A 16664-nucleotide genomic window follows, 5' to 3' on the forward strand; every position below is an offset into this window, starting at 1 on the left:
GGAAGGTTCTCCCATCTCCGCACTATCAGATTGACCATCGGATTCTTAGTCACCTCCCTCACCAAGGCCCCCCCCGACAGATTTTCATGTGAATATTCTAAAATCTGCATATAAAACAATATGAGCATTTCATAGTTTCCTTTATGAAAATTTGGCACCAGACAACCTGACCGAGAATACATTTACGGGACATTTAAATGCATTCAGATCTGACTTGGCACAGCCAGCACCATCAAACTTGGGATATTGGCCAAATGAGCCACATTTACATGTCCTGAAAAACAGCCTATAACAAATTACAAAAAACATATTCCTTGTATTTCAATGTGTAGCATATGCTAAACTTCATAGCCTATTTGTTTTTTTGTTTTTTAGGATACTTTTCTAAAACAATGACTGTCCACCTCGCGGTTCACCTGTCAGAGATTTGAGCACTAAATGCATCAGGGCATTGCATGTATAGGCCTTTAGTCTCAGGTATCTACTGTATGATATTAGAGAAGCTTAGGCCTATCCCAAGAGAGAGAAAGAAATGCATGTCACCGGCATATCTCAATGGCAGATGGCTACTGCGTCTGCTATACAGATATAGACTTGCAAAGGAGGTTCATTTGTTCATTTTCAATCACAGTATTTTGCATAAAGATAAGCATTATATTGCTATATTGCTTTTTTCCATCTCCGTAACATTGCAAAAATCAGAAATGTTCTGTCCAAAAATGATGCAGAAAAATGTATCCATGCTTTTGTCACTTCTAGGTTAGACTACCGCAATGCTCTACTTTCCGGCTACCCAGATAAAGCACTAAATAAACTTCAGTTAGTGCTAAATATGGCTGCTAGAATCCTGACTAGAACCAAACAATTTGATGATATTACACCAGTGCTAGCCTCCCTACACTGGCTTCCTGTTAAGGCAAGGGCTGATTTCAAGGTTTTACTGCTAACCTACAAAGCATTACATGGGCTTGCTCCTACCTATCTTTCCAATTTGGTCCTGCTGTACATACCTACACGTACGCTACGGTCACAAGACGAAGGCCTCCTAATTGTCCCTAGAATTTCTAAGCAAACAGCTGGAGGCAGGGCTTTGTCCTATAGACCTTCCTTTTTATGGAATGGTCTGCCTACCCATGTAAGAGACGCAGACTCGGTCTCAACCTTTAAGTCTTTATTGAAGACTCATCTCTTCAGTAGGTCCTATGATTAAGTGTAGTCTGGCCCGGGAGTGTGAAGGTGAACGGAAAGGCACTGGAGCAACGAACCGCCCTTGCTGTCTACCTGGCCGGTTTCCCTCTTTCCACTGGGATTCTCTGCCTCTAACCCTATTACAGGGGCTGAGTCACTGGCTTACTGGTGCTCTTCCATGCCGTCCCTAGGAGGGGTGAGTCACTTGAGTGGGTTGAGTCACTGACGTGGTCTTCCTGTCTGGGTTGGCACCCACTCTTGGGTTGTGCCGTGGCAGAGATCTTTGTGGGCTATACTCGGCCTTGTCTCAGGATGGTAAGTTGGTGGTTGAAGATATCCCTCTAGTGGTGTGGGGGCTGTATTTTAGCAAAGTGGGTGGGGTTATATCCTGCCTGTTTGGCCCTGTCCGGGGGTATCATCGGATGGGGCCACAGTGTCTCCTGACCCCTCCTGTCTCAGCCTCCAGTATTTATGCTGCAGTAGTTAATGTGTCGGGGGGCTAGGGTCAGTCTGTTATATCTGGAGTATTTTTCCTGTCTTATCCGGTGTCCTGTGTGAATTTAAGTATGCTCTCTCTAATTCTTTCTTTCGCTCTCTCTCTCTCGGAGGACCTGAGCCCTAGTACCATGCCTCAGGACTACCTGGCATGATGACTCCTTGTTGTCCCCAGTCCACCTGGCCGTGCTGCTGCTCCAGTTTCAACTGTTCTGCCTGCGGCTATGGAACCCTGACCTGTTCACCAGATGTGCTACCTGTCCCAGACCTGCTGTTTTCAACTCTCTAGACACAGCAGGAGCAGTAGAGATACTCTCAATGATCGGCTATGAAAAGCCAACTGACATTTACTCCTGAGGTGCTGACCTGTTGCACCCTCGACAACTACTGTGATTATTATTATTTGACCATGCTGGTCATTTATGAACATTTGAACATCTTGGCCATGTTCTTATATAATCTCCACCCGGCACAGCCAGAAGAGGACTGGCCACCCCTCATAGCCTGGTTCCTCTCTAGGTTTCTTCCTACTGTTTGGCCTTTCTAGGGAGTTTTTCCTAGCCACCGTGCTTCTACACCTGCATTGCTTGCTGTTTGGGGTTTTAGGCTGGGTTTCGGTACAGCACTTGAGATATCAAATGATATAAGAAGGGCTATATAAATCAATTTGATTTGATTTACAGTTGGAACATAATTTGGCCAAAGAAAACAGAATTAAATATGGTTTAAATCCTCAAAAGTTGTGAACAGGCTATATTGCAGCAATTACCAACAAATGTAAGTGCCTACCCTACCCAACAAATGACAGAAATAGGCTAATGTTATTTATTATACAACAGACCTACTTATAACCCATCTTAAACTAAATATGGAGCACACAATTAAAAAGATGGATTGAATTTAATTTAGCTAATGAAAAGGTCTCAGAATTAAACAAAACATATTTAAAAATAGGCTTACAATAATATCGATGATATATAATAATAAAACAAATGATTATAAATAAATGTAAGTTCCCAAATTGCATCCTACTTGAATAGGGAGTTGCACATTAGCCTGCATTTAGTCATGCCAACGTTTCTCATCTTCCACCACAATATTAAAACATTTTACATTCCCATTGTAGGCTTTTCACTACAGGCATGCTTTTTTTCCTCTAACTTTTGTTTTACTTCAATGAAAAAAGCCTCCATCTTCACAATCAACAATGGCCCTAGGCCTCAGCTCGCTCTCTCATAAGCAAAGCATCAGGCTCATGTGAACGCTAGGCATGAGAGAATGGTGTTGAAGCGCTCATTTGGGGTGTAGGCTATGGCAGAGAGTGGCTGTTTCTCAAAATGCATACTACTGTGCTCTGAGCATGCACATTAGGGCACGGGAGGGCCGGAGTATGAATTCAAATCAAAGTATGCGTAACGGAGTATGGGGTGCACTTCTTCAATGCAAATTTCATTTGTACATATTTTGAAGCATGCATCGATGCATTTATCCGGGGTTTTGGCCAGGTGGCTGCTCCCATTACCTCACTGCTGAAGGGGGGACTTGTACGTCTGCAGTGGTTGGTTAAGGCGGACAGGGCTTTTGGGCACCTAAGAGCTCTGTTTACCTTTGGCGTTCATAGTGGAGGTGGACGCGTCCGAGGGCTGGGATCGGAGCCATGGTCTCTCAGCGCTCGGGCGCGCCACCAAAGCTCCGCCCCTGTGCTTTCTTCTTGAAGAAGCTCAGCCCGGCGGAGCGGAACTATGATGTGGGGGACCGGGAGCTGTTGGCTGTGGTTAAGGCTTTGAAGGCGTGGAGACATTGGCTTGAGGGGGCTAAACACCCTTTCCTCATCTGGACTGACCACCGCAACCTGGAGAACATCCGGGGCAGCTAGGAGACTGAATTCTCGTCAGGCAAGGTGGGCCATGTTCTTTACCCATTTTGTGTTTACCCTGTCCTACACACCAGGTTCCCAGGATGTGAAGGCAGACGCACTGTCCCGGCTGTATGACACAGAGGAGCGGCCCATGGATCAGACTCCCATTCTCCCGGCCTCTTGCCTGGTAGCGCCGGGCATGTGGGAGCTGGACGCGGACATTGAACAGGCGTGGCATACAGAGCCCGCTCCATTCCAGTGTCCCGTTGGGCGTCAGTACGTTCTGTCTGCTGTCCGTGACCAGTTGATCTATTGGGCCCACACATCACCCTCCTCTGGTCATCCGTCCTGAGGAGAGTGAACGAGGTATGTTACAGGTTATAGCTTACCCCCGGTTACCATATTAACCCCTCGTTCCATGTGTCTCTCCTCAGGCCGGTGGTGGCTGGTCCGCTCCAGGAGTCTGAGGTGCGGGAGGTTCCTCCGCACCCTCTGGACATCGAGGGGGCCCCGGCGTACTCCGTCCGTTCCATCCTGGATTCCAGGCGTCGGGCGAGGGGCCTTCAGTACCTCGTGGAGTGGGAGGGGTACAGTCCGGAGGAGAGGTGCTGGGTTCGCCCTGCGCCTCGCCGTCCGGGTCGTCCCCGAGGCCGGTGAGCCGCACGACACACCGCATGAGCCGCACGTCGGGGGGGTACTGTCACGACTTCCGCCGAAGTCGGCTCCTCTCCTTGTTCGGGCGGCGTTCGGGCGGCGTTCGGCGGTCGACGTCACCGGCTTTCTAGCCATCGCCGCTCCATTTTTCATGTATCCATTTGTTTTGTCTTGTTCCCTGCACACCTGGTTTTCATTCTCCAATCACACTGCATGCATTTATTCCTCTGTTCCCCCTCATGTCTTTGTGTGAGATTGTTTGTGTGTAACGTGTTTTTGTACGCACTAGGCTTGCGTGCGTTTTTTCCGTGTTATTTCACGAAGCCTGTTTGTATTGTTATGCATTTGATGTTTTGTGACTGTTTTGCGCGTTTTACACATTGCCTTGTTGGCTGGAGGTTTTTAGACGCAGGTGCGTCCGTCTGTATATCTCTCCTGCCAAATTAAAGTGTGCACCTGTTCACAATTCCCTGCTCTCCTGCACCTGACTTCAGCACAAGTACGCCTTGACAGTTGTCAACATCCTGGTCCTCATATGAAACTGGTATACTTTCCTATTTATGCTATTTTTATTCCTCTGCCAGTGTTGATCCTTTATATTGGGCAGACAGACCAGTTCCCTACCTCCTCCCGCTGCCACCTGCCTCCTCCATTTTTGGGGCATTGCTGTAATCAATTGGTTGTACTCTTGGATTGAACAGACCTTCCTGTACAATTCTGATAACTCCATGAAGGACATAACGCTACCATTACAATTTACAATATCATTTAAGAACAACATACCCTTTTCAAACATCTTTCCCATAAATACAGGTATTTTATCAACCAGCACATTTGAGTTCAGCCATAATATTTGTTGTAATATTTGTTCTATCTTTTCAGGGGGATGACATTGAAATTGTAGCCAGCTCTGCAATGCTTGTTTGAAAAAGACCGATACTTTTTTCAAAGTATCAAGTATAATCGAAAATGAGACATGGCAATCTACACAAAGGCAAAAAGGCAATTTTTAAACAATAGATTAGGTTTTCTTATTAATCTACTTGAGAACCATTTAGGGTTCAAATAAAACTTTTGAATGAGTGAAGCTTTTAGAGAGAGGTTTAGTACTTTTATATTTAATAATCTCAACCCACCCAATTCATATTCATTATAAAGATAGGCTCGTTTTATTTTATCTGGTTTAGCGTCCCAGATAAAGCAAAATATATTTTTTGCTCATAGGATTTGAAAAACGAATCATCAGGAGTAGGCAGCACCATAAGTGAGTAAACTGAGATATGACTAAGTAGTTAATCAGGGCAATTTTTCCATAAATAGACAGGTATTTACCTCTCCATGATTGCAGGATCTTGTCTATTTTTACAAGTTTTCCATTGAAATTCATTGTGGAGAGCTTATTTATATCTTTTGTGATATGAATACCGAGTATGTCTACTTCACCATTAGCCCATGTTATAGGTAAGCTGCAAGATAATGTAAAAGTTGTATTTTTTAAGGATCCAATACGTAATATTGTACACTTACCATAATTAGGTTTTAGTCCAGACAGTACAGAAAAGTTATCTAGATCTTTAATGAGACATTGCAGGGATCTAGCTTGAGGACTTAACATAAAACTTGAGTCATCGGCACACATGGACACCTTTGTTTCTAAGCCTTGGATTTCTAATCCTCTAACGTAGAGGTCGACCGATTAATCGGAATGGCCGATTAATTAGGGCCAATTTCAAGTTTTCATAAAAATCGGAAATCGGTATTTTGCTAAAAAAAATGTACACCTTTATTTAACTAGGCTAGTCAGTTAAGAACACATTCTTATTTTTAATGACGGCCAAGGTAACTGGTGGGTTAACTGCCTTGTTCAGGGGCAGAACGACAGATTTTTACCTTGTCAGCTCGGGGATTCAATCTTGCAACCTTACTGTTAACTAGTCCAACGCTCTAACCACCTGCTTTACATTGCACTCCACGAGGAGCCTGCCTGTTACGCGAATGCAGTAAGAAGCCAAGGTAAGTTGCTAGCTAGCATTAAACTTATCTTATAAAAAACAATCAATCATAATCACTAGTTAACTACACATGGTAGTTAAAACAATCTAACAATGGAGCTTTTAGTATATCAAAAAATACTTGATACACCTCTACCAGGATGCCATCAAGCCCTGGGGTTTTTCCAGACTGAAAGGATTTAATAGCCTCAAAAGTTGAGCCTTCGCACTGATCTTTCTGTACATTTGTTAATTTTCCATTTTTTATATTATTTGGAAAGAATTCCTTACCGTAATTTTCATTGAGTGGGAGAGGATGAGACGGAAAAGAGAACATCTGCCTAAAATAATTAGCTTCCTCTTTTAAAATATCATTCAGAGAATCATAAATGACTCCGTCTTCAGTAACGAGTTTCTGCAAGTTCTTTTTGATAGCGTTCCTGTATTGGAGATTCAGGAATAATTTTGTGCATTGTTCTCCATATTCCATCCAGTTTGCTTTATTTTTGTAATAGATTACATTAGATCGTTCTTGAATAAGTTCCTCAAGTTCTTTTTGTTTTTCCTCCAACTTATTTTGTATCTCTGTAGTATCGTTTTTATTGCTATCTACCTGTACTATTAGTTGATGGATTTCCCTTGTTGGTCTTGTTTCTTTAGCCAGAGACTGCTTTTTTATTATTGATGAATATTTAATTGAATGACCCCTGAAGGTACATTTAAAAAGTATCCAAACAATAAGGGGATTTGCAGAACCTATATTATACTGGAAAAATTCAGTTATAAATTATTTTAAAAATAAGTTGTCCTCCAGTAAACTTTGATTACATTTCCAGTATCCCCATCCATGTGGAAAATCTATAAGAGTTATGTGAAGGCCAATTAGATGGTGATCTGATCACATTCTGTCTCCTATTAAAACTTTTTTAACCTTTGATGCAAGAGAGAAAGAGACAAGAAAGTAGTCAAGTCTCCTCCATCTCACTAGGTCGGGGTTTTTTTAGTCTCAAAATATCCACTATTTCTAATGTGTCCATAATATTTGTGATTTCCTTAAGGGCACGGTGATGATAGTTGGTAGAGTGATTACCTTTACGGTTCATGGGTCTTAACCTGTGGTAAGACCTTAATGATTTTGCCTTTTGTATACATACTCCTGATTTACTTTTCTCCAACACCTTCCTTGTGAATCATTCCTGATTATTTGCACATTCAGATCGAAATTTTTGTTAATTATATCATCACACCCTTTGAGTTCCTTTGTCCATGACAGAAAATTATTTCACCACCCCATTCCTTTTCCCACGCAACTTCATCTAAGGATGTAGAGTGCGTTTCCTGTAAACAGTATATATTATATTCCTTTTCTTTTAGCCATGTAAAGACTATAAAAAAAGAATATCAATCGGCCAAACCGTTACAATTATAACTAGCTATACTTATTTCACCCCTTACCATAACTAGATACTATTCTCAGGCTAAATTGACCATAATTAGTGCTTGTAAAGTTACTGCCATCAGAGGTATTATGATGGTCAAAACTAGAGCTTAAATGTCTGATATTTAGAATTCAAGAAATAGGTTCTAGCAATATTTGTTTTATTCCCCTGCCTGTTTGCCTGTGAGCCAATGCCACAGATGTTAGAAAATTGAGACAAATGATGTGTGTAACAAATCTGAGTTGGTTGATGTGTATGATATTGGATATGATATAACGAGAGTGTGTATGATGTCTGTATAAAAGTAAGACTGTAATGTGCGATGTCCAAATAAATAATAACTCTGCCAATTTGCATGTTTGAGTGTCTATGTGTGTAACATGTAGTGCGTATAGCCTTAATATTCATAATCGTAATCCATATCGTATCACCATCATAGTTGCATCATAATTACCTTTAACATAATTGAAAAACACATCCCAGCATTTCCATAGCAATTGACGTTTCACATGATCATGAAAGAGACCTTGCATTACTCTAGAGACGGCTTCACTACAGTACAAATGTATTCCGTACAATATGTTATTATTCCCCAATGCCCCTATTCTGATATCTTCCCCTTGCTTGTTGTAAACGTATATAAACTTGTAGACAAATACATAAAAAAGATACACAAACAATAAACACATTAAATTATAAAACAGATCTCGACAATAGAGAGAGCGGGAGAGAAGAGAAAAGAGATAAAGAGAGAGTGAGAAAAGAGAGCAAGATCAGGTGTGTGTGTGTATGTATAAGTCCGTATGTGTAAGTGTAACAGTGTAGGTTCCGTCCCTCTCTTCGCCCCAACCTGGGCTCGCACCAAGGACCCTTGCACACATCAACAACTGACACCCACGAAGCATCGTTACCCATCGCGCCACAAAAGCCGCGGCCCTTGCAACGCAAGGGGAAACCCTACTTCAAGTCTCAGAGCGAGTGACGTCACTGATTGAAACGCTATTAGCGCGCACCACCGCTAACTAACTAGCCATTTCACATCGGTTACATAAGCAAGCATGTAGTTGAGTACGTGTGTGTTCATATCCACTTCATAGTGTCCAGATATTTTAAAACAGTTCCCATACCTTCTTTTTTTTCATAACCTGAAGTCCCTGTGGAATTTAGTACTAGAGGTCGACCGATTAATCGGAATGGCCGATTAATTAGGGCCGATTTCAAGTTTTCATAACAATCGGTAATCGGTATTTTTGGCCACCGATTTGCCGATTTAAAAAAATAATAAATAACTAGGCAAGTCAGTTAAAGAACACATTCTTATTTTCAATGACGGCCTAGGAACGGTGGGTTAACTGCCTTGTTCAGGGGCAGAACGACAGATTTTTTACCTTGTCAGCTTGGGGATGCAACCTTACATTAACTAGCCCAATGCTCTAACCACCTGCTTTACGTTGCCAAAGTAAGTTGCTAGCTAGCATTAAACTTATCTTATAATAAAACAATCAATCAATCATAAACACTAGTTAACTACACATGGTTGATGATATAACTAGTTTATCTAGCCTGTCCTGCTTTGCATATAATCGATGTGGTGCGCATTCGTGAAAAAGGACTGTCTTTGCTCCGACGTGTACCTAACCATAAACATCAATGTCTTTCTTAAAATCAATACACAAGTATATATTTTTTTACATGCATATTTAGTTAATATTGCCTGCTAACATAAATTTCTTTTAACTAGGGAAAATGTGTCACTTCTCTTGCAGCAGTTTGGGCCGCCTGGCTTGTTGTGAACTGTGCAGACTATTTCTTCCTAACAAAGACAGCAGACTTCGCCAAATGGGGATGATTTAACAAAAGCGCATTTGCGAAAAAAAGCACAATCGTTGCACGACTGTACCTAACCATAAACATCAATGCCTTTCTTAAAATCAATACACAGAAGTATATATTTTTAAACCTGCACATTAAGCTAAAAGAAATCCAGGTTAGCAGGAAATATTAACCAGGTGAAATTGTGTCAGTTCTCTTGCGTTCGTTGCACGCAGAATCAGGGTATACAGAATCTGGCTCGTTGCGAACTAATTTGCCAGAATTTTACAGAACTATGAAATAACATTGTAGGTTGTGCGATGTAACAGGAATATTTAGACTTATGGATGCCACCCGTTAGATAAAATACGAAACGGTTCTGTATGTCACTGAAAGAATAATGTTTTCGAGATGATAGTTTCCGGATTTGACCATATTAATGACCTAAGGTTTATTATATTATAGTTAAGTCTATGATTTGATATGTGATAGAGCAGTCTGACTGAGCGGTGGTAGGCAGCAGCAGGCTCGTAATAGTCAAAGGTATATGGTTTAGAGAGAAATAGTCGACGCATCATAATTCCTGTAATAACTTGCGGCTGAACTTGAAAGGGGTTCCTTCGTTATTTTACCGTTCATGTCTTCCATAGAGAATGTCTTGATCTACTTCAAATAAGGTCTGCGTTTTGTGCTTAAACCACCTCGGCATTTTGATACCCGTGTAAATCTCACTAGGTAACGTTTGTCAACATATTTTCATAAATCCACTCTACAAAAAAAAATGTATTGATCAGAGTTATATCCTATGGATATCTACACAGTTATAAAATTGGCAAGGTGGTGTAAGCCTAAACCAAACACAGACCTTATTTTAAGTTAATCTAAAAATATCCTATGGAATAAATGAAGGAACCGCTTTTCAGATTTTGCTAGAAGGTGTCATGGGAATTATGACTCGCACTTTGGTAGTCAATTCTTACCATGCCCATTATTAAAATAGGATTTCCTGCATATAGAAATTAGTTTTTGTTTTCAACATTCATCACAGGTAACTTAAACTCTATTTTTATTATTCAAACAGTTGAGAGTATTTGTCTCCTAAGCAGACTCTTCAGTATCGTTGTCACTTCAGAGCTGTGTGTGTGTGTGTGTGTGTGCATATATATATATATATATTTTAAAAAAATCATCACAAATCGGCCGATTAATCGGTATCGGCTCTTTTGGTCCTCCAATAATCAGTATCGGTGTTGAAAAATCATAATCGGTCGACCTCTATTTAGTACAGCCACGGTGTTATGGAGCTGTCTCGGAATAGCTGTCCATCTATAAAGAGTTTGTCCACAATGATAAAGGCACGCCTACCATCCATCCTTTGTTGTCTTTGTACCAGATACAGTCTCTTACGACGTTCGTTTATCTCCTTTGGAAATTGGTCATTGAGATCGAATTTGGTCCCTTTAAGCTCCCTTCCTCTGCTTTTGATCAGCTCCTTTTGTTGGTAGTGTTCAAATTTTGCAATGATTGGTCAGGGACCCTTGGTCTTGTCACTCCGAGCTCCAAGTCTGTGTACTCGGTGGAAAGCCACCTTGTTTACAGTCTTTATAGGAAGTTTCAATGCGGATTTCATGAATCTCTGATCGCACCCTCTGGATAATTGGATGCATCCTCAGGAATACCAGAAAAAAAAAGTGATTTTCATGCATGCTACGACTTTGTATGTCTAGTAGCGTATCCTTCATCACTGTTTCCCTGAGTAGACAATCCATGTTGGAATCGTGTATTTTTACCTTGCTGTGAGTGTCTTGTTTTCTCTTTGGAGCTTGAGAATTTCACTCTGGCTGAACTCCAAACCACCCCTCAGCCCTACTACCTCAGCTCAGCCCTGCTACCTCCTCACACAACTTTTCCATTGTTGCATGGATTCCAGCAAGAGCACTAGCCTCTACCTCAATGGTAAGTCAATCGTCCGTGTCTGTTTTTCTTTTTTTTGCCGGTTTAAAGTTATTTTGTGAGGTGGTCGGATCTTTCCACGAAGGAGTATGTTGTTCCTCCATAGCGTAAAGCTGTTGGTAGTCGTCGATTTCCCTCAGGATCTGCTTGGTATCCAGATTGGCTCTATACTGCAACCAGTTGTTTTATGAAAAGATAACAATGAGTCTTTCCCACGACGACGACAGGTGTCTGTAGTACAGCCAGCTAGCACTCGCGGAATCCACGCAACAACAAAAAAAGGAACACAAACTTGCAGTCCCACCCGTAAAGGTTAACCGCGTTGTGGAATCCTAAATAACAAAACTTCAGTTCGGATTAAAATCGATTTAATGAGAAAGTTTTAATGTAAACAACAAACCGAGTGTAGCGAGTACAGTGTCCTGTTGCGCGCTCTGATGACGTCTCTCTCTCGTAACGTAACGTCAAATCAAATCCTAAGGGAGTGCCTTGTGCATTTTCCCATCAGAGTTGTGTTTCCATCAAATTGACTCGTTGCAGATAAATGTCTGTGCGTAAATACGTAGTGCACATGAAAATTATTTGAGGTTAAATTCGTATGGACCGAATAAAAAACAGAAGTTAAATGGGTTTCCATCGCATTTTCAACTCTAGGCCTACCGATGTTTATTCTCACAAATAAATGTTGCATAGATATAGTGAATGTGCCTACTCTGCTATTGGCACGTGTGCTCTAGCCAACAGCTTGCAGATACGTATCTGATTACTACGGACAAAAGTGAGATTATTTTTATTTGTCAAATGCCAGCCAAGCATCGATCATCATGTCACAAGAATAAGACCCTCCGTATTTGTTGAAACAAGCATAAAGCTCATCACTGTGTACTTTCGTCACCCTGTGAAGTCATCATAATTTATTTAATCTGTTGCCTAATAAACTGCATGCAACTCCATGATGCCGTGACATTTTTTACAGCATAAAAAGGTCGGATGGAAACATGGTTAATGTCAAGCCATTTTGAGGATGCTGGAATTATATTTTGGATGAACGTGCGCATGCCTACAGGATACTTTTGAAGTAGCCTAATCAGATGAAAACAGTGACTGGTTGTGTTTATGCAACATATGAAAGGTAATACATTTTAAAAGTTAAATGACAAATATTTAGGCTATATTGAAGCATTAGGTTCTAGGTGAGCGAGGAATAGCCACTCGGATTGGAGAGGAGGCAGAGTGCGTGTTAAGCTTTCCTGAATGGTCCTGCCGGGAGGGAGCGTATGTGGCCACATTATTATAGGACGACTTTGAAGAATGATGATCTGAAACAGACAGCGCATTCAGTATCAGAAGTAAAAATACAGCCAGACTGGCCAGCTACTGTGCCTTTCTGGACCGTATAAACTGTTGAGAGTGGACCCACAACGGATCCAAATCGATCCAATCACAGGGCTTTTGCGCTGTTATTGAAATTACATTTTCACTGCAGCCTAGAGTAGAATTTTGTACTCAACTGAAAACAATAATGCAATTATGAATTCTATAGTCTAGGTAGGATAACTGTATTGTCCCGAAACAAGATCAATAGCGGAGCTTTCTGAGCTGTGTGTTTCATGTCTTCCCTGTTCTTTCATGCCCAATGATGCACCTGGCCTGTCCATTGCCTATCATCTATTCCCATTTGTTCTTGTCAATTCATATTGAAAATTGATGCAGCTTTGAATGCCTTTATTTGTAGTATGATTGCTAGTTAGCCTGTTGCAAATCTGGACAAATAAGCTAACTACCAATATTGTCACTATGAATGGTGGATAGAGGAGAGAATCGACAGCTAGACTGATAGACTTTACAGACCTGTGGTATAGTTATGCAATAGGGCACGAGGGTGTGTGGATATGGCCAACATACGACGCGTGGCTGAGTGCCTGGACACAGCCCTTAGCCGTAAACCCCCGGAGGTGCCTTATTGCTATTATAATCTGGTTACCAACATAATTAGAGCAGTAAAAATAAATATTTTGTCATACCGGTGGTGTACGGTCTGATATACCACGGCTGTCAGCCAATGCCCAGTTTGTAATAAAAGTTAGCACATGGAAAAGCATAGTGCACAAGTAAAGCACCAAAACAACTTGACATAGGGGAAACGCATGCAAGCAGATGAGGAAAGTTGGCTAGGATGGAAGAAATGATATAGCCTAGTAAAACCTGCAAAAGAGCAAATGTTAACCAGGAAAAACGCACTAACATCCACTGTGCCCAATAAAAACACACAGCCCTCCCCAAATCAAAAGAAAAGATTGACAACCCTCCCCCCAGTAAATTGCGATCTGGCTCTTAATCAAACAAGCTGTAATTGCGGTTATCGGAGATTGAGCATCATTGATGCAGACAGTGACTGAATCGGTATTCCAACCTTCAGCACCACAATCTCAGGTGTGCACCAACACCGCACTGAGCGAATCCACGTCTCTCTCTCTCTCTCTCTCTCTGTGTGTGTTAAATTATCTCCACAGTGAGTGTTGCGACTGACTGTGACCGACCGGCCGCGGGAGCATCAGCTCTCTCTGGTAGAAGGAACTCCGCGGAGACCCCAGTCTTACAGAGACGCGTGGCTCTTACGCAACACAGCAGCCCGAGCCAGCCAGCTGCTGCTCGCTACTATAGTTGTATTAAGTCACATCTAAGTCACATCTCTCCGGAGAGATGATAAAGCATCCATAAATTCTCTCAGCAGCATCCATTTTCTGGACGGCGGTTTGTTTAGTTAATTAAGTGGAGCCGAGCCCAAAAGGGAGCGCGAGCTGTCACGTTAGGAAACACTAATAGCACGCACATTGTTCCACCGTCATAAACTTAACTTAAACATCCCTCAAATGTAGGCTAACCGTGATTGATAAGCCAGTAAAGCAATGGACCATCATGATAATGGTCATATTTAATTCAATAAAAATGTATAGATTAAATCCTATTTTTATAGCCTAATGGGCTATGTCTGTTTTCTGGCCAAATCCCCAAAATAAGGAATTAATGCGAGAATGCTTGACTAAATTCGGACTAAACAATTTATATTTAGCAGTTTACCAAACATATCCACCGTTCTCCACAATCTTAGCCTATACCAGAAGCATTCTGTCACTCAATTGACATCAGTGCCCCTCTACTCACCTACACGACACCGTGAGCTCAACTCTGGTGGCGGGAATGGCAGCGGTGAATGGGTCAAAGTCTCCAATACACGCCATATTCATGAAGCTACTCATCGTCGAAATCTCCCGTTAAACGGGCCTTCTTCGGTCGCATGAAGGAAAGAAACCGTTCAAAACGGTGCGCTGCTTAGGGTCGCTGTTGCATGAGGCTGCGGGAGGCGTGTCGCTCAGCCAGCTGCAAGAGGAGTGTCGCCCACAACAGCCCAGCGTCATGTGTAACGGTTGAAAGATTCAGCTCGTGCTAGTATGCAGAGTTGAGAGCGAGGTATAGACCTAGGCTAATATGGGTGATAGTGCGGAGGGCGCGACGCCCGCGAGGAGTGCATCCAAGACATGTGCAGATCTCAGCTTTGGGAAATGTTATACAATTACAAAAATAAAGAACCAAACACGATAACACATTATAGTTTAAGGCCTAGTCTGTGCTGATGCTTTTAGGGAACCATTGCAATTAGAAAATGCTTTATTGCATACATTAAGTCTAACCAATTAAGGGATTTGTAGCCCAATGAATAGGCTAAATCATTGTAATGCCTGTGCTTTGAAAATCTATTGAATGACAATACAGTGCAAGTCAGTGGAGGCTGCTGAGGGGAGGACGGCTCATAATAATGGCTGGAATTGAGCAAATGGAATGGCAAACAAATAGAAACCATGTGTTTGATGTATTTGATACCATTCCACCAAGTAAACTCTAGCCATTACGAGCATGTCCTCCCCAATTAAGGTGCCACCAACCTCCGGTGGTGCAAATGAATAATGAAATCTTCAAGGAACTAATTTCTGTGACACTACAAAGGCATCATGGCCCACCTGGTTTTCAATGCACTGGCATGCTTGCGAATTCATGACTTTTCCAAACAAACCACAATTTGCTCTCAGACATTGGGTGTCCTGTGTCCACCAGGTTTCGTCTCAAAATAGTCTTTATCAGGTTGATTAAATCATATTGCACACATAGTTACTTGGGTTTTGACAGTGATGAGAGGAGGCTGCCTTTATACAGGCAGTGCAATTTTTATATTTTGTCCCTAATTGGTCTTTTGACCAATTAGATCAGCTTTGAAAAAGATCTGATTGGTCAAAAGACCAATTAGTGAAAAACATATCAGAATTGGCCTGCCTGTGTAAGCAGCCATAATGATAAAATGAAATGAAATTTTATTGGTCACATACACATGGCTAGCAGATGTTAATGAGAGTGTAGCAAAATGCTTGTGCTTCTAATTCCGACAGTGCAGTAATATCTAACAAGTAATCTAACAATTCCCCAACAACTACCTAATACACACAAATCTGAAGGGATGGAATAAGTACATATAAATATGTACATATAAATATATGAATGAGCGATGGCCAAGAGTGTGCAAGATGCAATAGATGGTATAAGGTACAGAATATGAGAGGAAGAATATAAGATGTGTTAACATTATTAAAGTGGCATTGTCTAAAGTGGCCAGTCATTTGATTCTCTATGTAGGCAGCAGACTCTCTGAGTTAGTAATTGCTGTTTAACAGTCTGATGGCCTTGAGATGGAAGCTGTTTTTCAGACTCTCGGTCCCAGCTTTGATGCACCTGTACTGACCCTGCCTTCTGGATGGTAGCGGGGTGAACAGGCAGTGGCTCGGGTGGTTGGTAATGATGCAGATGGCGCAAAGAGACCACCTGAGAAATTTCCTCTGTTAAGTGAATGATTTCTCAACCAGATGCAGCAGCCCAATGAGCTAAAATATGAACAGCTGTGTCAAATTAGATTATATACTGAACAAAAAGCTTATTTCTGTCAAATGTTCAGCACAAATTTGTTTACATCCCTGTTAGTGAGCATTTCTCCTTTGTAAAGATAATCCATCCACCTGACAAGTGTGGCATATCAAGAAGCTGATTAAACAGCATGATCATTACACAGGTGTACCTTGTGCTGGGGACAATAAAAGGCCCCTCTAAAATGTGCAGTTTTGTCACACATTGCCACAGATGTTCCACATTTTGAAGGAGCGTGCAATTGGCATGCTGACTGCAGGAATGTCCACTGGAGCTGTTGCCAGAGAATTGAATGTTCATTTC

At 41.7% G+C, this 16664-nt stretch overlaps 1 protein-coding gene across 1 annotated transcript in view; it reads right to left on the reverse strand.

Annotated features, from left to right (window-relative positions):
- LOC106573107 (copine-8) overlaps nucleotides 1–14795 on the reverse strand; it is a 94275-nt gene extending 79480 nt beyond the window's left edge. The window contains exon 1 of the mRNA XM_014147816.2: nucleotides 14556–14795. Coding sequence (XP_014003291.1) covers nucleotides 14556–14650 — 95 coding nt within the window. The 5' untranslated portion in view covers nucleotides 14651–14795. The remainder of the gene's footprint in view (nucleotides 1–14555) is intronic.
- Nucleotides 14796–16664: the final 1869 nt, after the last annotated feature.

The sequence above is a fragment of the Salmo salar genome, chromosome ssa16 (genome assembly GCF_905237065.1).
Source record: "Salmo salar chromosome ssa16, Ssal_v3.1, whole genome shotgun sequence".
Classification (NCBI taxonomy): domain Eukaryota; kingdom Metazoa; phylum Chordata; class Actinopteri; order Salmoniformes; family Salmonidae; genus Salmo; species Salmo salar.